The sequence below is a fragment of the Podarcis muralis genome, chromosome 3, assembly GCF_964188315.1.
Source record: "Podarcis muralis chromosome 3, rPodMur119.hap1.1, whole genome shotgun sequence".
Taxonomy (NCBI): Eukaryota; Metazoa; Chordata; class Lepidosauria; order Squamata; family Lacertidae; genus Podarcis; species Podarcis muralis.
The window spans coordinates 112,717,693-112,739,539 of NC_135657.1; the positions used below are offsets into that span (position 1 = coordinate 112,717,693).

The 21,847-nt window shown below is 42.1% G+C and overlaps 1 protein-coding gene across 4 annotated transcripts in view; it reads left to right on the forward strand.

The window, feature by feature from the left end:
- The window catches only part of CTNNA1 (catenin alpha 1), a 72,163-nt gene extending 55,831 nt beyond the window's left edge, over positions 1-16,332 (forward strand). For all 4 annotated transcript variants that reach the window (XM_028722156.2, XM_028722157.2, XM_077926483.1 and 1 more), the window contains exons 14-18: positions 2,504-2,614; positions 5,055-5,236; positions 7,656-7,761; positions 9,918-10,052; positions 15,530-16,332. In XM_028722156.2, the coding sequence (XP_028577989.1) occupies positions 2,504-2,614; positions 5,055-5,236; positions 7,656-7,761; positions 9,918-10,052; positions 15,530-15,817 (822 nt within the window). In that variant the 3' untranslated portion in view covers positions 15,818-16,332. The remainder of the gene's footprint in view (positions 1-2,503; positions 2,615-5,054; positions 5,237-7,655; positions 7,762-9,917; positions 10,053-15,529) is intronic.
- Positions 16,333-21,847: the final 5,515 nt, after the last annotated feature.

A 21,847-nucleotide genomic window follows, 5' to 3' on the forward strand; every position in this document is an offset into this window, starting at 1 on the left:
TAATACTTCCCCAACTTCTTTTTTCCATTCTATGTTCTTGTAATTCAAATAGAATATATACTTTCCCCAAAAGTTGTATCAGTACTGGAGAGAGAAAAATAACATGAGCCAAACCTGAAAATTGAAATATTGCACCTTGTCTCAGCAGCTGTAGATTCTTTTGTCAGAGCTTGCTTCATACCTATTTGCTCCCCTGCTGCAAGTATTCCAGTTTTTAGACACACACACACACACACACACACACACACACACACACACACCAGTGACAGATTTGGGTACTATGGCGCCCTGTACAAGGCCACAGAGCGCGCCCCCAGCCCTCACACTGCCTTCCCAAAGGTGAGTAAGGAGGCACCTCGCTTTGGGAAGGAGGTACAAGAATGCTGGCAGAGTCCTAGAACCCCTCCTGCTTCCTTCCCAAAGCTGGGAAAGCGCTAACTGGGCTTTGGGAAGGGGGAGGGAGGATTCTAGGACCCTTTCAGAGTCTCACACCTCCTTCCCAAAGCCTAGCGCTTCGCTTATGGGGCTTTGAAACAATGCCCCCCTCGTCTCAGCACCCAGTGCGTTGAGCACCACTCGCACAGCCCTAAATCCACCCCTGCACGCACACACTGGTGAAAGTAGTTTATCCAGTACGTTTCCGAGCACAATTCAAAGTGTTGGTGTTGACCTTTAAAGCCCTAAACGGCCTCGGCCCAGTATACCTGAAGGAGCGTCTCCACCCCCATCACCTTCTGGCGGTTCCCTCCCTGCGATAAGTGAGGTTACAGAGAACCAGGCAGAGGGCCTTCTTGGTAGTGGCGCCCGCCCTGTGGAACGCCCTCCCACCAGATGTCAAAGAGAACAACAACTACCTGACATTCAGAATACATCTTAAGGCAGCCCTGTTCAGGGAAGTTTTTAATGTGTGACCTTTTAGTGTATTTTTGGTCTCTGTGGAAGCCGCCCAGAGTGGCTGGGGAAACCCAGCCAGATGGGCGGGGTACCAATAAATTATTATTATTATTATTATTATTATTATTATTATTATTATTATTATTATTATTATTATCCAAGCAAGCTAAACTGGGAGAGTAGAGCTGTCCCTGCCTTCCTTTCTCACCTCCATCCTAATACACTAAATTGGGGATAGCCATGTGCAGCTCCCAACATCTCTGACCATTGGTCATGCTGGCTGAAGCTGATGGGAGTTTGAGTCCAACAATATCTGAGGTATTATGTTGGCCACCCCACCCTGAGCCCATCTAGGTAGTGCATTAAGTTTCTGTCTCTGGTTAGATCATGGAAACTGCCACTATAAATCCCAAGGCTAAATTGGCATACAATTTTGTTCACAGAAATTATTTCTGTGCTGGGAAACAACTTTTATGTGATGAGTTTGCATGTCTGCTTATTGTATATACAAGCATTAGTAAGCTATAGGAGATCGCTGCTTGGCACAACACAGCGTCAACAACTCATAATTCTACTTCTGCCTAGGGAAGCCAAGCTCATGCATTCACTGCTGTGTTGGCCTTTACATGAGTTCATTCCATAAGTAGAATAAATGCAAAAGTTTACTGCAACATATATTGTATACTAGGTATTACTAATAAAAGTTCAAAATGGAGCAAGGGCTTCATTATCTCATTGAGTAGGAAGACAAACATTGACTTTCCTCAGTTGACAGGGAGATAAATTTAACCTAAGATGAAATTAGTATAGCTTGTTGTCAAGCCATTAATACAGTCAAATGCTTTGCTACTGATGGCATCTTGATTATTAACAACAGAAGAAAGAAACTGATATGAATGAAATGGTAGCTGCGTTTTTCCAAACTTATGAAAAGCAATATATTAACTGGGTCGACTTGTAATCCAGAGTAGTAACGCTCTGAACTATTGGATTACCTTCAAAAATTAATACTAAATTGTTGCAGATAGAGCTATAATAACAAAGAGATCGTTGCATTTACTTTCGCTGACTGCCATCCAGCTCCATGCTTGAGACTCAGAGCAGATTGTAAGGTAACAAAGACAAACATACAGTAGCCAGAATAAATATCAAACTTCCCAAATTTTGAGCCTGTTCTCTGAAGGCTTACATCATTCTAAATGGGGAGTTTCTTATAAGTGTTGTGAATCCTATTTTAGTTGTCTTCAACAAAAAATGTGAAGGAGGCTTAATCTTGGAGTATCAGTTAATGAAGCAGGTGGGCACGATGCTCTGCAGTTTAACATGTGCATCCCAAATCAGTTGTCCACAGTTTTTAAAATACTTATTTAAAACATTTATATTCAATCTCCCCATCAAATTATCTACAGGATGCTTTAAATGTCATAAGCCGTACATTTAGCACATGTGGTGGTGCCATTTCTAACTGCTTATCTGTAAACCACAAAATGTGAAAATTCATTCATGTTTAGTTTTAAAGCTTTTAAATTAGATGCATTCCAGAGGGAATAACCCCAGAGATGTTAGTTCACTGAATTGCTCTTGACTTTTTGTATTTTTGTTTTCCCAGACTCCTGAAGAACTGGATGATTCAGACTTTGAGACAGAAGACTTTGATGTTAGAAGCCGAACAAGCGTTCAGACTGAAGATGACCAACTTATTGCAGGCCAAAGTGCAAGAGTAAGGCAAACTGTTCCAAATCTCGCTGAACATATGCAGAATATTTGATCATACTTTAATCAAGAGGCTAGCATTCCTCTCTGCTTCTGCATTTTAGGGGGGGGGTTAGAAGTGTATTACCTTTTTATTGTTTATATGTGTTTCAAGGGTTAGAAGTGTATTACCTTTTTATTGTCTGCCCCATAACATTGTCTTAACATCCATCTTTCTCCAACCATCTTCTTCCTTCTTTTCTGCTTTGGGGAAGGAGGTAGAATCAAAACGGAAAGAAAAGGTTGCCAATGGGGCAGTCCATATTGGATCAGAACATGACATATCCAAGTGCCCTGTTCAACTGTCCAGCTCCACCCCCTCATATCACGCCCTCTGCTATCCTCATCCTTAGTTGCTTCTCCCCTTTGATGCATGTACTTTCCTCCTGCCACACGAGTTAATCCCTAGCCTTAAGATAATTTTACCCAAAGATCATGAACTCTTCTGGCCCTATCCTTTCACCTATCCCAGTGAGTTCATAAACTTATCTTGAAACCTATGAGTCTTAGCTGTTTGTCAATCATTATGTAATCTGATAAATGGCATTTCTTATTCCTGTTTTGCCTTTCCTTCTGCCCCACATTTTGTAATAGAACCACAGACCTAATAGACAAGATCGTCAGATAAGAACATCTAATCTGATACCTGCATTAGAATTCCCTTTAATAGCCAAGGATGAGTTTATTTCTTTGTTTATAGGGTATATTTACATCCTGCCTTTCCTGCAAGGTGGAATACTTGGTTCTCTCCCCCCCCCCCACACACACACACTTTAGCCAAGGCTGAGAAATGGTGACTTAATCAAGGCCACTCCAGTAAGGTATTTGGCAGAGAGGGGATTTGAACCTATATCTCCCAAGTCCGAGTCCAACATTTAACCACTGCACTACATTGACTCTTCACTAATTAGAATGTACCACTTAGGACTATTTTGTTCTGCTGCCAGCATATAAAGTGCTGCCACTTGACACCATTATATTTGGTCTCAACACTTTCCCTCGTCTTTATTACAGCATTTATTTTCTCCTTGTATTATGCCACCTCAACCTTTTCTCTTCAGATTTCACATTCCTTTACTTTTCCTAAGATTGCATGGCTTCCAAACTACCGTATTTTTCGCTCTATAAGACGCACCAGACCACAAGACTAGTTTTGGGAGGAGGAAAACAAGAATCCCCCCCCCCCTGAATCTCAGAAGCCAGAACAGCAAGAGGGATCGCTGCACAGTGAAAGCAGCAATCCCTCTTGCTGTTCTGGCTTCTGGGATAGCTGCGCAGCCTGCATTCGCTCCATAAGACACACACACATTTCCCCTTACTTTTTAGGAGGGAAAAAGTAAGTCTTATACAGCAAAAAAATACGGTATTTTATTCTGAACTCTTTCCAGTTCCTCTTCAGGTTTCTTTTAAATGATGGATACCAAAATTGAATGTAATACTTCAATAATTGGATTAGCTTCTGTGTTGCAACCAAATAGCCCTTCATATGTATATTTTATGCTAAACGTCAAACTTGGCAACTGTCTTCCTTACAAAATTGTAGCAGACCAGAGGTAATTCTTGCCAAGCGCCATTGGTAATTTCTAAGTTTTCTGTGTGTACGTGCATGCAGTGTGTTTGCACAGAACACTACCAGAATAATTAAAGGAGATGCTTAAATTCAAGTGGCACTGCTCCAAGGAGGACATGTCAGCACACTACTTGAAACTGCAGGTGGGCTATTTGTTTGTGAATAAACATGCCTTTTCAAGCCAGGCACCCTGGGTTATCCTGTTGTTTCACACAGCCCAACAGTGGTCTAGCTCTGTTATAATTTGCTTTCACTTGGTGAAATAGCCCTACAATTTTGTCTGTAGACAGTGTGTGTTTAAACTCCCAAAATCCAATCCTAGATTAATTTGGAACATCATGATCTGGTAATTACGTAGGTGGATGTGTTCTTGCTTCAAAGCTTTGCTTCTGAGCACTCTTGAACAATATTCAAGAGGTTGTTCTTGACAATAAACATAAATTTAATTTCTAGCTATCTACCTGAAGGTAGGTGAACTCTACAGCAGTGATTCTATAATGGTGTGAACCACCTTGCTGTAAAGGCTATTGTACTCTACAAAGAGAAAAGGAGGAAAAAAGAAAGAAGGCACCCTCAGGATGCTAGCAATTTCCTCTCAGCAGGACTTCAGAAATCAGCCTTTTATCAGTGACTTTCTTTCCCAATAATCTGTACTACTAATGGTAGATAATTCATATAGGTGCAAGATATGGATCAAGATGGAAATAAATGTTCCTCTCATCCTTTCAGATATAATTTGATTCTGCCCCTATGAATTAGTTGGCTAGTGAAAATAACCTGAAAAGCCACCTTGCCAATGAATGGAAGTAATTATATGTGGAACCATTCTTCTTTCCAGGCTATCATGGCTCAACTCCCTCAGGAGCAAAAAGCAAAAATCGCTGAACAAGTTGCCAGCTTCCAGGAAGAAAAGAGTAAATTGGATGCTGAAGTGTCCAAATGGGATGATAGTGGTAATGATATCATTGTTCTGGCAAAACAGATGTGCATGATTATGATGGAAATGACAGATTTTACCAGGTAAGGATTCCTTATTGACATGCCATCTAAATAAGCATTTTGGGGGCAACTTTATTTCATATCCTTTGTTCAACAAGGCTCTGTTAGATTTACATTAGTTCCTAAATGCTATTGACTGACCCGACTAGTATTGTCTGTTTTCAGTCTGGCTTTAGCCCTTGCTTTGGTACTGAAACTGCCTTTGTCAGCCTGCAGAGTGGTGATTAGCATAGAGAGAGAGATCTCCCAACAGCTTTTGTTAACATCAGCCATGGGATCCTCTCAAGATCCTGTCCAAGTTATATGTGCATAGTACTTTTCTGCTGTGGTTCCATTCATGCCTAGGTTACCACTTCCAGGAGGTGGTGCTGGGGGATTTCTGCTCAGTTTTATGGCCCCTTGTCTCATAGGGTTCATCTCATCCCCCATGCCATTTAGCAGCTACACAAAGCCACTGAATGAGATCATCCAGGGAGGGAGGGATAAAACGTAGATTATGGAAGTGCTTTATCAGTGCCTGGCAATGGTAATGGGATGAGAGCCAAAAGGCTGAAGCTCAATCCAGACCAGATTGAGGTTCTGCTAGTGCATGGTTCATCTGCCCAGATCAGTTGTGGTTCACCCTGTCCTTGAGGATGTTGCACTCCCTCCTAATGGACCAGGTTCATCACTTGAGGGCATTCATCTGTCTTTGTATCTAGAGGTGTGTCATGCGACACTTTTTACCATCTTAGGCTAGAGCTCTCTATGGGGGGCAGAGAGAGACTGGCTTCAATGATCCAAGTCTGGGTCATTTGTATTACTGCAGTGGCTTGTATCCAGTGAAGTGCTGTTAGTGGAAGCATTTCACCTTGTGCACCAATACTTCCTTTTCCTGTGTGCCTGTGCCAATTTGTTTTGGGTTCCCCCCACCAAAAAAACACACACTTCAGAGCAGATAGTTGGGAGCATGGGTAGAGTTAGAAATGGTTCTGTTGTTTGGGCAGAAGTCCTTGCACTAACAGGACAATTTCATTTGGAAACAACCCAGTGTGATGTGTTTGGGCCTGCTTTTAAAAACAGTGAGAAGCTTTAGTTGGTACAAAATATAGGTACAATAATACATACTGGAACTGGGTATTCTGAATATAATATGCTTGTACCTTGCCATCTCCCCTGACTCATGTTTCTCATTTCGTTCCCAATTCAAAGAACTGGTTTTGACCTTTAAAATCCTTCTTGGCTTGAAACCTCAGTATCTGGAAGATTACCTCTTCCCTACACTTTGAAATCATTATTCATGGCCCTTCTCTAAGTGTCCACTACAACTGGGGGATGCCATGTGGCTTTGAGAGGGCCTTTCCGTTATTTGTCCTTTCAGTAGCAGCTGGATACCTTTTTAATGTCCCTGGCCTTTTAAACTATAATGTGGGTTTGATACTGCCTTAGCTGTGTGGATTTTTTCCCCTCTGTCCTCTTTAGAATTTTAGTGCTGCAAAGTCTCTACTCTGTTTTAATGTAGTCTTTCTGGTTTTCATTGGCTATGTTTCATTTTATTCTCTTTGATTCTGGCAAGCTATTCAGAGATCTTCTGCTGTAGGGTGCTGTATAAATTGTAGAAATAAATAATAAATGTCTGAATAACTAAAGCTCTCTCCAGCACATGCATTGCTGAACATAATTTCAACATTATTTTGGAAATCCCACATTTTGTGAAGATTAAAATGTAACTTCCTACATTGATTATCTGTGATGCATACATAGAGATTCCAGGAAACTGCATAGAAATTGTGTTCAATTTGTGATCTGTATTCTGAAAAACTGGGCCAAAATGATATTTATTTTAAAATAGAGCACAATAAATAAGGTTTCACAGTACTTAAATATTAAGCAGAGAAGGGTGTTTTGTTTTGTTTTGCATATTGCAATAATGTAATGATCTGACACTTGAAGTTAGTTGACTTTTGGTTTATTTTTATTATAGGTTAATGACTGTTTTCCAAAGCGTATAGGAGTGTCCAAGAGTTTGGGCCTGCCTTGTTTGTTTTTGTTTGTTTGCAGAGATTTAGATAGGATTGTATATATACGCATAGATACATATGATCCCACCAACCTGTAAAAGATCCTCTTTTTGTGAAAGTGGCGGGGTCTGTGTCCAAGAAATGCAAACGCAGTCTCCTCAGATACTCAGAACTACCTGCACAATTCTTTGGTTCCTTCCAATATGTAGTATGATACAGAACTATGTGAAGAACCTGGTTCACAAGTTTTACCTTTTTATATCTGAAACATACTGTGCATTAATAATATGAAGCAATCTTTTACAGTGTGCTTCAGTGTCACATTAGTGCAGCCTAGTTGTAGCCATTCCTGTACAGCTGGAGAGAATTGAGAAACAAAAATGTCCTTGATTTGTGTTCTTGATTCTAATAGACAACTGCTGTGCTCTCTTTTTTTGCAGAGGGAAAGGGCCACTGAAAAATACATCTGATGTGATTAGTGCAGCAAAGAAAATTGCAGAAGCTGGGTCAAGAATGGACAAGTTAGGACGGACAATTGCTGATCATGTGAGTTGGAACTGATTTTTCACAAGCTTTTAGTTTAATTTAAACAGGGGTTTTAGGTTCACAGGTACAAGAGTCCTGGAGCTAGCAGCTTGTTTTATGGTGTCTTCTGACTCAAATTATTGATTCTTTGTTCTCCACCACTTCAGCTTTTTTATTTGTAGCTGGATCACTCGTTTTCCCTGAGTTTTGGAGAAGCTTGGTGTTCACTTCAAAAATTGTCATTGAGCGTAGAGTTCCCAAAAGAAAGCTGTTACTTTCCACTTCTGGTTTTTGTTTTGTTTTGTTTTTCCATACATTGCTCTGCAACTACTCAATCATTGTGGATGCTTGGACACCTTACCAAAAAAATACCAACCTCGAAAGAACTGCCTCACTGTGTGTTCCCAGCATTAGTAAATGCAGGTTAAGTTGTAATCTTTCAACTTTGTTTTTGAATAATTACTCTCTGAACACTTGCTTTATACCTCCAGTTGTACAATTTCATATTTGAGACACACGTTCATTGTGAAGTTCTGCAAATTGCTCTGGCTTGGCACGGTCTGACCTTATGGAAGATGAGGAGCCTGAAGGCAAGCAGTCACACAGCACTTAACCATATGCGCTTCTAGAATGCAGTGGAATTACGACATTGCCCTTGTCTTGCATGCCACCAGCAGAGATGTCAGTATTTTGGAACTTGCATCTACCTCAAACTGTAGGATTGAAAGCAGTAATAGCTTTTTCCATTTGCAGTTACAAAGTACTTTTTCTCACCATTTAGATGAATTTTCACGCATTGTGAGAACTTCATTCATTCAGTATTGCATCCCATTGTTACCTTAATTCATTCTGCCTTTTTTTTTTTTTAATTCGCTTCACAGTGTGTATATTTTGGAATTCACAAAAGTGAAGACATATATTTTGCAGCCAGATTAGTTAAAGCAGGAAAATCTGACCTTCTGTGCAAACTAGCACAATTTAAAGCATTTTAATGCCTTACAGGTGCAAGTTCAGGATGTTGCCATTATAGATTGAAAGGCAATGAACAGCTCATGCAACTGCTCTCAACAAGCAATTATTCAAAGTATCTACTTTTGCAAACAAAATGAGCAATATACGTGATAATAATGAAACATTTAATTCTCAGCCATTCACTTTCGATTTGCCACTATGCAGTGTAAAGGTACCCCTGCCCGTACAGGCCAGTCTTGACAGACTCTAGGGTTGTGCGCCCATCTCACTCAAGAGGCCGGGGGCCAGCGCTGTCCGGAGACACTTCCGGGTCACGTGGCCAGGGTGACATTGCTGCTCTGGCGAGCCAGAGCCGCGCACGGAAACGCCGTTTACCTTCCCGCTAGTAAGCGGTCCCTATTTATCTACTTGCACCCGGGGGTGCTTTCGAACTGCTAGGTTGGCAGGCGCTGTGACCGAACAACGGGAGCACACCCCGCCGCGGGGATTTGAACCGCCGACTTTTCGATCGGCAAGCCCTAGGCGCTGAGGCTTTTACCCACAGCGCCACCCGCATCCCATACTATGCAGTGTAGAAAGCCTAAATGTGTATTCACTAAATAGATACACTATTTATTTAAAATTAGAAGCAAAAATCTTTTGTTACATAATAGGCTATGGGATCCATGGGTGATATTTATACTGTGTGGGGAAATTCTTGGTGCTTGGCGTAATGGGCTGAGGCGGGAAACCTGAGTTCAATTCCTGCTCAGCCATGAAGCTCACAGGATAAATTCTTCACAGACTTGTGATAAAATGAGAGGAACTATAAACTGCTTCGAAGTTTTTCTACCATTAAACCATGTATGCTGCCACCTTTTGTTTTTTGTTTTAAAACAAAAGCAGAATACATTTCAAAAGAGAGAAGCCTCAATTAGGGCATACTGTGAAATCCATATACCTGTATTATTACTGTTTATAGGTCAATCAGCGTATATAGACAGGCATTTTGCCAAATCTTTTTTACAAGGTGATGACTGACCTGGTGACCATTGATATTATCAGTCTTTGTGCAAGAGGTATTCTACAACATCAGCTTTTTGCCTAACTTAGATATTTAGGGTAGCCTGTATGTTCATTGGGGGACTGGAAACACTATTGATATGTGATACACTGATCAATTTTAATGTCTCAGAACTAAATAGCAATTTTATTTCTGTCCTCAGTGCCCAGATTCTGCTTGCAAACAGGATTTGCTAGCCTATCTGCAACGTATTGCTTTATACTGCCACCAGCTAAACATCTGCAGCAAAGTGAAGGCAGAAGTTCAAAACCTGGGAGGAGAACTCGTTGTGTCTGGGGTATGTAAATTTCTGAACACTTCGGTTTTGGCTTCCTTCTACATCAACAGTTGTACAAACTTCGTTTATGTTAATTTTTTAGGATTCTGAACAAACTTTGTGGGTCTTCATTTTGTTTCTGATCTCTGAATATATACATCTCCTTTTGGAAAGATTCCTGGAGCATCTTAGTTTTGCTCAAAAACTCATTACAATTGTTTCTGATTATCCTTATGTACTTAGATATTTCTGGTAAGTCAGAGGCCATGCTAGATATGCAAAGTATTGTGCAATTTTTCACAGTTGTGCTATACTTTTCATTCAGAGAGCAAATTTACTTTTATTCCTGTTTTATACAAGATACATCTAAACTTCGTTCTGCATCTATCCAGAGCTGAGACCATTCCACAGCTGCATTCTGAATAATGGTTTATTTTCTGAAAGCATCTTAGAATCTAGATCAAATCCTTTTACTTCTTTCCAAACTACCAGTTCCAAGTCATTCTTTTCTGCCATCATGTCTGCTTGTTTCTCATCACTTTTTACATCAAACTGCTTGTCTTTAAACCTCTCCACAAACCTGTCCCATTCTATTGTTTCTACTTGTGCCTTGTGCTCCTCCCAGTCTACCAGTCAGCCGCTTGGGACTTCTGCTTTCAGGCTCCCCCACTTATTTCTTTTGCTGCCCCTGGAACTTCCTAGCAGAATAACCAAGCAATGCTTGCTCTCTTCCCCCTGGAAACCTGTAGTTTTAACCCTTTGGTCCCCAGCCTAGCTGTGTGCACATCATTTTCATCCCATCTTACCATCCCCTTTTATCTCATTGCCACCATTGGAAACTTCTTCAGGCAGTAGTGACAGTCTTTTTCTCCTCTCCTCACCTCCCCACAGGTTTATATTATGCCAGGGGTCAGCAAACTTTTTCAGCCGGGGGCCGGTCCACCATCCCTCAGAACATGTGGTGGGCCAGACTATATTTTGAAGGGAAGAAATGAACGAATTCCTGTGCCCCACAAATAACCCAGAGATGCATTTTAAGCAAAAGGACACATTCTACTGATGTAAAAACATGCTGATTCCTGGACCGTCCGTGGGCCGGATTGAGAAGGCGATTGGGCTGCATCTGGCCCCTGGGCCTTAGGTTGCCTACCCCTGTATTATGCTGTAAAGCAGTGTTTCCCAACCTTGGGCCTCCAGCTGTTTTTGAACTACAATTCCCATCATCCCTGACCACAGGTCTTGCTAGCTAGGGATGATGGGAGTTGTAGTCCAAAAACAGCTGGAGGCCCAAGGTTGGGAAACACTGCTGTAAAGCACTTTGTATATTGATGATGCTAAATCACTATCAGCATTTTCTCACACTTTTGCTATACGCACTGTAGTCTCTTCCACTTCCCCCTTCACTCTGCAAAACTGGAGCAGTTTTGTAACACTTAAAAAAATTTCATTGGGCGGGTGCGTTTGTGTGCATGCAAGTACAAATGTTTGTACCCAAATGTAAGACTGCATGCTCCCCTACAGCAGTGCAGTTCCCCTATCCAGTACTATGCTGACATCTTCAAGGGTTTACATTTAAGGAGTAAGTTTTTCCAGCACAAGAATGCTATCCCACTATATCAAGGCTCCCCATTTATCCATAAAAGTTTTATGCATTAAACAGTGATTGTGATAGAGACACCTTAGTGGTGGTCAGAACATGGTTCTTATTGCTCCACAAAACTAGTACATCCTCAACTTCTTTTTTCTGATCATCAAAAGGCTTGTTCTTAGCTACACCTTGTGTTTAGACAATTACTTCCGCAGAAGGGAATTCACACTATAAGATACGGGAGAAATGAAAGGTTCAGATCCTAAATCTTGCAAGTGGCTGCTTGAAGAAGAAGAAAACAAGCGAATTCCGCCTTTGAGAATAATGGCAAACTAAAGCAGAAACGTATAGTAGTGTTGGCAGCAGCACCTTCACACAGAGTACATTTGGTGTAGCAATAGGCTCCTAGCAGTTCTGTCACAACCAGGGGAATAGTGGATGAGCGCTGCAGAAAACACAACATGTATTGCTGTGGTATTCTGCATGTGAGGGCACTCTTTGGCAAGGCTCCCGGCATGGGAGAAAGACATAGCTGTTACCCCGACAGCCCGCTAACATGTTCCCTGGGGTTTTACTGAGACTATAAAATGCCTGTGTGACCTACATGGTCTTCTGCCATAAATAATTGTCTGTCTCCAAGCTAGACTCGGTAGAATGTAGTTTAATACACACTGAAAAAGAAAAGTGCATACACCGTGTAGGTATCCCTTTCCCATCAGCCAGTTGAACAATGACCTAGTTTGTTACATCACTTGCCTTCCCATTAAGTGTTTGTTTGTGATGTATAAATACAACATTTTGGAATCTGGGAAATAAAAAATAAAAGTTAAAATTGGCAAAAGGAGTCAGGAATCCCATGTCACTTGTTTATGCAGTTCCTGGTCAGAAGGATTTTGTTAAATGCAGGGCATACAGGAATGGTTATTCTCCACTGATATGCAGAATCTGAGAAATGGCTGCAATGGATCCTAACCCAGATTCTCTTTGTAAATGTCGACATTATCTGTGCTGCTGTAGAAATCATAAAAATGAAAAGGCAGTCTTGATCTGTTGATTAAGAGGCCTAAATCAGTTAAAGGTCCCTCAAAATATGCCAAGCAGTTAATCTTTTTGAAGCTTCCCTCATGGAGTCTTTAGATTCTGAATTCAAACAATCTGTGCCACCCTACCTATTGCCACCTTCTGTCAATCTGCATGTCCTTTTTGACAGTGCAGTGATGTGATCCTTCACCGATGTTAATATGATACATTTCAATGCCAGCAGATAGTGGTCACTATGCAGTGCTGCACAGTGGACACATCAGCTATTGACACAAAGTGATGGGACACAACAGAATACTGGCAGAAACTGTGCAGTGCAATTGTTTGCTTACGATTCCATATTTTATCAGTTTGTTAAAATATGTTGACTTAGTAGAGTAGATATCACAATCCAAATTGACACATACAAGAGCTGGCTTATCCTTCATTGGTGTGGTTTCGTATTTCAAAAATTCTCCACAGGTTGTTGTTTTTTCCTTCACCTTGGCTTAGTTAAATTTTCCTTAGTCCATCTCATTCTGCATGTTCCTCATGATTAGCAATAGGCCATGGAGCCCTCCAATTGAAAGCCCTGCCTCAAAATACATAGAAAGTTGCTAGCAGTAGCAGAATAACATTCACAGTCTAGACCAGTGGTTTTCAACCAGTGGGCCTTGGCACCCTAGGGTGCCTTGAATGATGGTCTGGGGTGCCGCGGGCAACACTGGCCTCTGTCCCTCTTTCCTTCCCTCCCTTCTCTGATGCTCTCTTATGTCTCTGCCCCCCAACGGCTTGCACAGCTGTTGGTTGCAGCAGCCCTGACTACAAGCTCACTAGGAGAATGGTGCCTCTGGGGCTGGTCAGGGGTTGCTGGTTGCCAGCAGCTGAGGCAGCCTCAAGAGTAAGCAGGCCAGAGAGTCCAGCCAACCAGTCCACTAGCCCTGCTGTTGGGAATGAACAGGCAAGTACTAATGTGAGGAAGCAGCTCTCTTTGGGGCAGGGGGCAGCAGCAGCAAGACCAGGGGCTGCGGCAGCGGCTGCCTGGAGGACTCCCAAGGAGAGGGGAGAGGAGGCAGAGGAAACACTCCACAAGGGAGGGTGTTTGACAAAGAGTAGGAGGCTGCCAGTTCTGCAGGCAAGGGGTGGCATAACTGGACTCCTGAGCCCCACAGGGATGCCGCAGAAAGAATGGTCAAGGGAGCCGTGGAATCAAAAGTTGAAAACCTCTGGTCTAGACCATATAGTATAAGCAGAGACAGAACAGAGAAGAAGCCCTGTGGAACAATAGCTCCAGGTTCACTGATATGTCAACAAATCAATTTCCAGAGAGGTGGAGTGGAACGAGATCTTGCCCTCCTCTGTTGCTGCTAAAATTTTTGATTTATAGGCGATGGGCTCAGAGCAGGTAGCAGTTACCACATGAGACAAGTTTTCAGGTGACCTGTTAACATGAGCATCATTTATACTGAGCCAGCCACACCCTCCTGCTCTTCTCACACAGCCGCCATTGTAGAGAAATGCTTCTGGTCTACTGAAGCTTAGGTCCTGATAAATGTTTTTTTTTTTAAATGCCAACAGGCCAAAACACTGCTATACCTTTGGAAATCCCTTCCTAACTGCTTTTTCTCTTAAGTAATTGCTAAACTGAGGGCTTATTTAAATAAGCTCATTTAATTTTCTCAAATCACCATTTGACTATTAAGTACTGTACTTTTGCCCAACGGTCCTGTTAAAAGAAACACTCCAGGTTTTTTTAGTGAAGCGCTGAAGACTCCTTGGATAGTCCAAGATTATGTCTGCAGCGCTAAGGCATGTATGTGTTGATAATTTTTTTAAAAATATATGAGTTCCTCTTCCTTTGTTTACCTGCATATGAAAACACAAGGTTTTCACCCAGAAGCTTGGCGTGTAAGGAAGAATTCCTTAAACCTACGCAGGCAAAAGCAGAATACTGAAGTTACTTCAATTTAGCATGAAGACTTTTAATACTTCATGCCATGCCAGCAATCAGGGCGAGTGCTTCTGTTTTGAAAGTGATGAGGATCTGTGTTTCATGATTGTGTATCCAGCCGTCAGATGACTTGGGAATCTTGGCTGGCTGTATGCAGTGATTGAGTTCATATTATTCAAGAGCTTTGGACTTGCATTCCTTGGACAACAGCCCTTGTCTCCACCTCCACCCGCCCAATGCCATGTAGAAAACCTCTTTTGAAAATTAAGGGGACTTCCAAAAGTAGTCTGATTGGATGCAGGGTTCAGATTCTGACATTTTTGCTTTGAGTGCAGCTAAAGAAGCCCTTTGAGTCCTGCCCACTGCTTTCCTTCTTTAAAGGTAAATGGACCCCTGACCATTAGGTCCAGTCGTGACCGACTCTGGGGTTGCGGTGCTCATCTCGCTTTATTGGCCGAGGGAGCCGGCGTACAGCTTCCGGGTCACGTGGCCAGCATGACTAAGCCGCTTCTGGCAAACCAGAGCAGCGCACGGAAACGGCGTTTACCTTCCTGCTGGAGTGGTACCTATTTATCTACTTGCACTTTGACGTGCTTTCGAACTGCTAGGTTGGCAGGGGCAGAGACCGAGCAACGGGAGCTCATCCCGTTGCAGGGATTCAAACCGCCGACCTTCTGATTGGCAAGTCCTAGGCTCTGTGGTTTAACCCACAGCGTCACCCGTGTCCCCACTTTCCTTCTTTATTCTCCTTCTCCAATTCTTCTAAAGCAAGCACTATGCTAAGTTTCAACAGGAAACCTCTATGGTAAAGGAATGTAACGAATGTAAAGAGACAATATAAATGGTTATTCGAAGCATCTTCCGTTCTGCCTTTCCTAAAATGCTGCACAATGAGCACTATCTGAAACTAAAGGGACTTTCTTGCTGACCTGCTTTTAGGTGGACAGTGCCATGTCGCTGATTCAAGCTGCCAAGAACCTGATGAATGCTGTGGTGCAAACAGTGAAGGCCTCCTACGTGGCGTCCACAAAATACCAGAAGTCTCAAGGGATGGCTTCTCTGAACCTGCCAGCCGTGTCCTGGAAAATGAAAGCCCCAGAGAAGAAACCACTCGTCAAGCGAGAGAAACAGGACGAAACGCAGACCAAAATCAAGCGTGCCTCCCAGAAAAAGCACGTCAACCCAGTGCAAGCACTCAGCGAATTCAAGGCAATGGAGAGCATTTAAACAGAGGGAGTAGTATTTCTGGATTTCATTCCTACTATCAGATTCCCTCTCCCCCCAAATATTCTATGGATTATGTTAGAATTCATTTACACAATATTTTTTTGATAAAATCACTTAGACTAAAAGGAGGTAAACAAGATATATGAAGCATGAAAATACATCTTTAAATCTGAGAACATGGTTAATTTTAGTATGAAAATGCTGTTTAGAATTCTGTGGCATTTCCCCCCCTAGCTTTTTAAAATAATAAATCCTGCTTTTAAATCTATTCTATAACTAAAGTTGAATTTACTGTAACATTAATCCTTCACATAGCTGGATCATGTAATTCCTTTAGAAGAAATGTGAGCCTTCTCAACTTGGAAGTAGAATGGAACCTGTACTTTTATCAAAATTATATTATGCTTTGGGTGGATAGAGAGCATAAGTTTGGTATGTTGAAATAATTGATAAAATGGAAAACGCTAGTTGCTGCTTAAAACACTAAGACAACCGTAGAAAATGATTTTGAAAAAGTAATATACTATAGCATTCTTTTCTAATTTAAGCAGGTTTTGACTCCTTTATATGAAACGGAACACTTTGATTCATTTGTTCTGAATTGCTGGGTTGAAGGTTAGCTTTCAGCATGTGCATCTTGTGAAGACTTCCATCGGAGCCCATAGGGGAGCTAAATTTACTTAGTGTGTAATTCGAAGTGCATCACAAGGAAAACTTTTAATACGTTTTCTTAAGATGTTGAAAACGTTAAGCCTCACTTACACATAACTGATGTACTTTGCTGGAGGGGACTCTAATAAGCCACTGTTGTAAATGTTGCATGTTTCCCTCGGCATTCAGATGCAAATCTATCATTGTGTTCTTCTCATAATTGCTATGCATCCTGCCCTGGGCTTTTTAAAAACCTAGCAAATAGCATTGCATTCAGACTGCGATTCAGGCATTGTTTGTCATACTGGGAGCCTCATGGTATAATTTTGCTCTTTAAAATTTTTATGGATTTCTGTTTTTATACCTTTTCCAATAAAGTCCAGTATAAAAACCAGTTGTAAGGGTCAGAGCTTTCTTTGCAGTTAATAAAGCACTCCTAATTCCGTAATGAAGTGACTGGGCTATGCAACTAATTAGTGACAATTTAAAGGGCTAGTCATTGGTGACTAACACATGAATCACTTGTTCACTTTAGTTAAAATGTACATAATGGAGGGTCTGCTATAGTTTCATTGCACCATGGGCAAAATTACTATGCTCTTATGGTGACTCATACCGTGTGCTTGGGGGGGGAAGGTACTCAAGACTTAAATCAGCTGAATTCTTGGCATGTTATTGAAGCACTTGTTCCAAAGATTACCTGCTCGTGCTTTTGTTTGACTCTTTGCAACTACTCAGTTCACACACCCCAGTTTAATCATAGTTGAGGGTTTACCATGAATGCATAGGTGGCTCTCACTTTACTCCAACCCTAGTGCTAGCGGGAGCAGCAACCGCAACTCTGGCTTCATGGTAAGTGCCTTAAGTTATGGCTTACTCTGAGATGCAGATGCCACTGATAAGTCTTTAAACCAAACATACACAATTAAGATATATAGTAAATAAGAGAGACCTTAATACCAAATGTGTCCCAGTAGCTGTATTGCCACCATAGTTAGATAAGAAGATACTGAGATAGCACAGAAGTTACAAAGCCACAGTGTTTATTAGAGGATTCTGATGCAAAACCAATGAAGCAAAATTGCATGCTCTATTATACACATGAAAAGAACAGGCTGGGTGTCCAAGAGAGCCTGCTAGTCACCCAGAGAGGTTAAAATGAAGGCAAGATATATTTTAGTGTGTCACCCCCTTCAGGCTGATAGGGCACCAGAATCTTCTTAGAGGCTGGTAATTAACTTTCCCAATGATTGGGGGCATTAGGATTGAATGGAGCCCATTAAAGTTACAAGTTTGAACTAGGGCTCTGTTTACCACTTATTCCAGTTTAATGTAAAATGTGTTTTTGAAATGATCTATAAGGGGAAGTATCTCAGGTCAGCAATAACCACAACAAACAAAGAGCAGGGTTGAAATAATCCAGAAATAGTGGGATAGAAACAATATATACCACCAATAATATTGCAACAAAAATACTGCACTTGTATACTGTCCGGAAAGACAGAGGAAATAATAACTTAAGTAAACTCCTAGCAGATAAACCTTTTCATATGGATTGTGTTGTTTAAAATTCCTACATTACATCCATAACACTGCTTTTTAATACTATCTCCAAGAGATGTCTTGCCCTGCTTTTATTTTTGGTCATATTTTCTTGGAGGTGAATTCATTTCATATTTCCTCTCCTGGAAGTGTTGCCTACCTGACCCTCCTAGAGGTAACTTTCTTAGCCTTCATGTGCTCTCTGTAACCTTCCTGTGAATTTATTCCTCATTTATCACAACTGCCACATGATCTGTCCAGCTCACAAAGCTTGACTGTGCTATAAACAAAGCACACCTTTTCTCCTTATTCTCTGGTTTGGAATATAAAATTATGTTCTGTGCATAAGCAGTCTGTGGGTTTTCAGCTGACCTTCATCATTTGACATTTTTCTAGACACTAACTACAGCTAAGCTGTGTTGTACAAAATACCCCAAAGGCTAACAATGAAGGTCAGAGCTTACCAAAACTTGGCCAAACAAGATCTGGAATTGCACAGCTTCCTTGCCCTGTTCAGGAGCTTTGAACAGTGTCTTATGTCAATAACTTGGACTGCAGTGGACCAAGTAGGTGAGTTTGTAAAATCTTTATTAAACAAAACCAGCTTTTAACAAGAAATGTACCCCAAGGCCTGTGGAGCTTGTTAGGAAACCTTAAGACTAGCTTGTTAGGAAACCTTAAGACCATGGGACAAAAGATGCTGGAGGGTACCAAATAAACCAGATATACACCGTATTTTTCCATAAGACGCATTTTTTTCCTCCTAAAAAGTAAGGGGAAATGTCTGTGCATCTTATGGAGCGAATGCGTGGTCCCTGGAGCTGAATTGCCTAGGGGCGAAAAGCAGATCATACTTTTTTTTTTTAGAAAGTGGGAAGGGTGTGTGGAAACGAAGCCGCTGAGCAGCTGATCGGCAAGCGATTGGGAGGGAGATAAGGCTGTGGGTAAAGAGAGTCTGCCTGGGGAGTGGGGGAGGTAAAGACAGCGAACTTGCAAGGAGAGGAGACAAGAATACTAAAATAAGCAGTGAGGAGAGAAATTAGAAGAAAAGGAGAAGCAAAAAACTGTTCCAGCTAAGGAAAAGACGCTAAGGCAAACAAGAGGGAAGGGGGTGTTGAAACAAAGCTGCTGCTGAGCAGCTGATCGGCAAGCGATCAGGAGGGAGATAAGGGACACTAGCGATAAAGGAGGCTGCCTGGGAGGGGAGGTAAAAGCACATGGATCCTCAGGATTTTTGCACTGGGTCACCCCAAATTCACCATCAGATCACATAGCATGTCCATGGCTACAGCCTGCACCAAAAAAATCACACATCCACTGTTTCGTGGGGCCGCAATGGCGCAAAAACGTGGTTACAAAGCACAGATCCACATGGATTCTCAGGATTTTTGCATTGGGCTACCCCAAACTCACCATCAAATCACATGTCTGTGGCCATAGCATGAACCACAAAAATCATACATCCACTGTTCAGAATATTTTTATCTTGTTTTCCTCTTCTAAAAACGGTGCGTCTTATGGAGCCAAAAATACGGTAGTATTCAGGTAAGCCTGCCTATCTTCAGTTTCTCCTTCTGCAGCTTCAGACGTCTTAGATTTTCTGTAATCTGCCTCTCATCCAGGACGGGATACAGTTCATAAGTCTACACCTAGAAATCTCTACAGGAAAACTTTCTGAAGCCATGAATACCACTTCTCAAAGAAAAAGATATTCTCTCTGGAGTTGGATAAGCGTTCACCTTTAGCTTCTCTACCTGTTCAATGCATATATGAAGACAGATGACAAGTTTTGGTGATGCCAAAAGCATGGAGCCATCCAAATCAGTTTTGATCCCACTCCAGCTGCCCTTGACAGATGAGACAGCAAAGCCCTTTGCATGGGCAGTGGGATTGAAAAGAGAGAGAATTTATATCTTGTTTTTCCCATGCAGCACAAATCCTGCCGTTTCAGTGCTTAATGACAAGGAGAGAGGCGCTTGTCCCTGATAGAGGTCAGTTGTTATATTTTATGGGGAGGGGTGTGTTCCTTAAGACCAACCATTCAAAGAAGTTACATAAAAACCTAAGAATTGTAAGTGAGAAGCAGAAAACTTAGTACTTGGTTGGTTGGTTGGTTGGTTGGTTCATTGCATTATCAAAATGTCCTTGAAGCATCCACATCTAATAAATAGATAAAAAGTAAATAAAACAACACACCATCAAATACATCATCCTGGGGCAAGCGACTTGTTCTGTCCACAATATGCAACATTTGCTGTTATTAAGTATGTATGCCCATTGCTGCAACTTGTCTTCAACTACTTTGAAATTTGCACGTGCCAAATCAAGATTTGGGTCTTAAAATGAACCCAATTCACCATATTTCAATTAATCTCAAATGTTGCCAAATTTATGCTTATGGGGGCTGATCTAGCGTGATCCTCTGCTACTTTCTGCAAAGCCAGTTTATCCTCCCTCTTGAAACGCATGTCTAAACCACTCCATTCTTCAAGCCAGCCGGAGAGTGTGAGTTAGCTGTGGATGATGTGCCTTGGGGGGCTTCAGAGTCAACGATGTAGTAAAAATCGGGAGGCAACAAGAGGGGAGGAAAGCGCAGCCACCGTTTTGCAAAGGCGTGCAAGGCAGCTAGAACTACCCAGGCTTGCAAGGGGGAAAGGGAAAGGGGGAGAAAGAGCGCAGCACGTTTCACAGCCACAGGACTCTGGATGAAATGCAGTTATGCAGCTGCATAAATGGCCATGCAATTTCCCTCCTGGCAATACAGTACATCAGTGTTCAGAATGTACTTTTTATTTCTAAGTGTTCCACGTGAAGAAAAGTGAGCGCTAGGAAAAGAACATAGGAACAAGAATGTAATATTAGAGATTCGGAAGATTAGCACCTACCCAATACTTCAGTTTTCTGCTTTCCCCACCCTAGTCCACCCCACACACAAAAAATCATTGGGGTGGTCCATTCCTTTCCTTTTCCACAAAAAGTTAGTAGCAGCACATGTGGTTCTAGATTTGCTTTCTTCCCTAGGGCTTGTGGCAAACTGAGCCATGAAATCATGGGTGTCTGCATTTACCTACATCTGGTAGCCAATAAGGGTGCGGGATCCTGAGATCTAGACCAATGAACAGATTCTTTGTATGCATCAACCATCCAGATCAGAGTCACCTTTTTTCCACTTTCCCTGATAGGGACGCGGGTGGCGCTGTGGTCTAAACCACTGAGCCTCTTGGGCTTGCTGATCAGAAGGTTGGTGGTTCGAATCCCCACGATGGGGTTACCTCCTGTTGCTCGGTCCCAGCTCCTGCCAACCTAGCAGTTCAAAAGCACAGCAGTGCAAGTAGATAAATTGGTACTGCTGTGACAGGAAGGTAAACAGCATTTCTGTGCACTCTGGCTTCCATCATGGTGCTCCATTGCACCAATACAGTGGTTGTTGTAACCCTCTGTCATCCCCTTCTCCTTGTGCCCTCCATCTTTAACCAGAGCACGCCAGGCACTCCTGTCTTCCACTGCCTCCCGCAGTTTGGTCAAACTCATGCTGGTAGCTTCAAGAACACTGTCCAACCATCTCGTCCTCTGCCGTCCCCTTCTCCTTGTGCCCTCCATCTTTCCCAACATCAGGGTCTTTTCCAGGGAGTCTTCTCTTCTCATGAGGTGGCCAAAGGACTGGAGCCTCAGCTTCAGGATCTGTCCTTCCAGTGAGCACTCAGGGCTGATTTCCTTCAGAATGGAGAGGTTTGATCTTCTTGCAGTCCATGGGACTCTCAAGAGTCTGCTCCAGCACCATAATTCAAAAGCATCAATTCTTTGGCGCTCAGCCTTCTTTATGGTCCAGCTCTCACT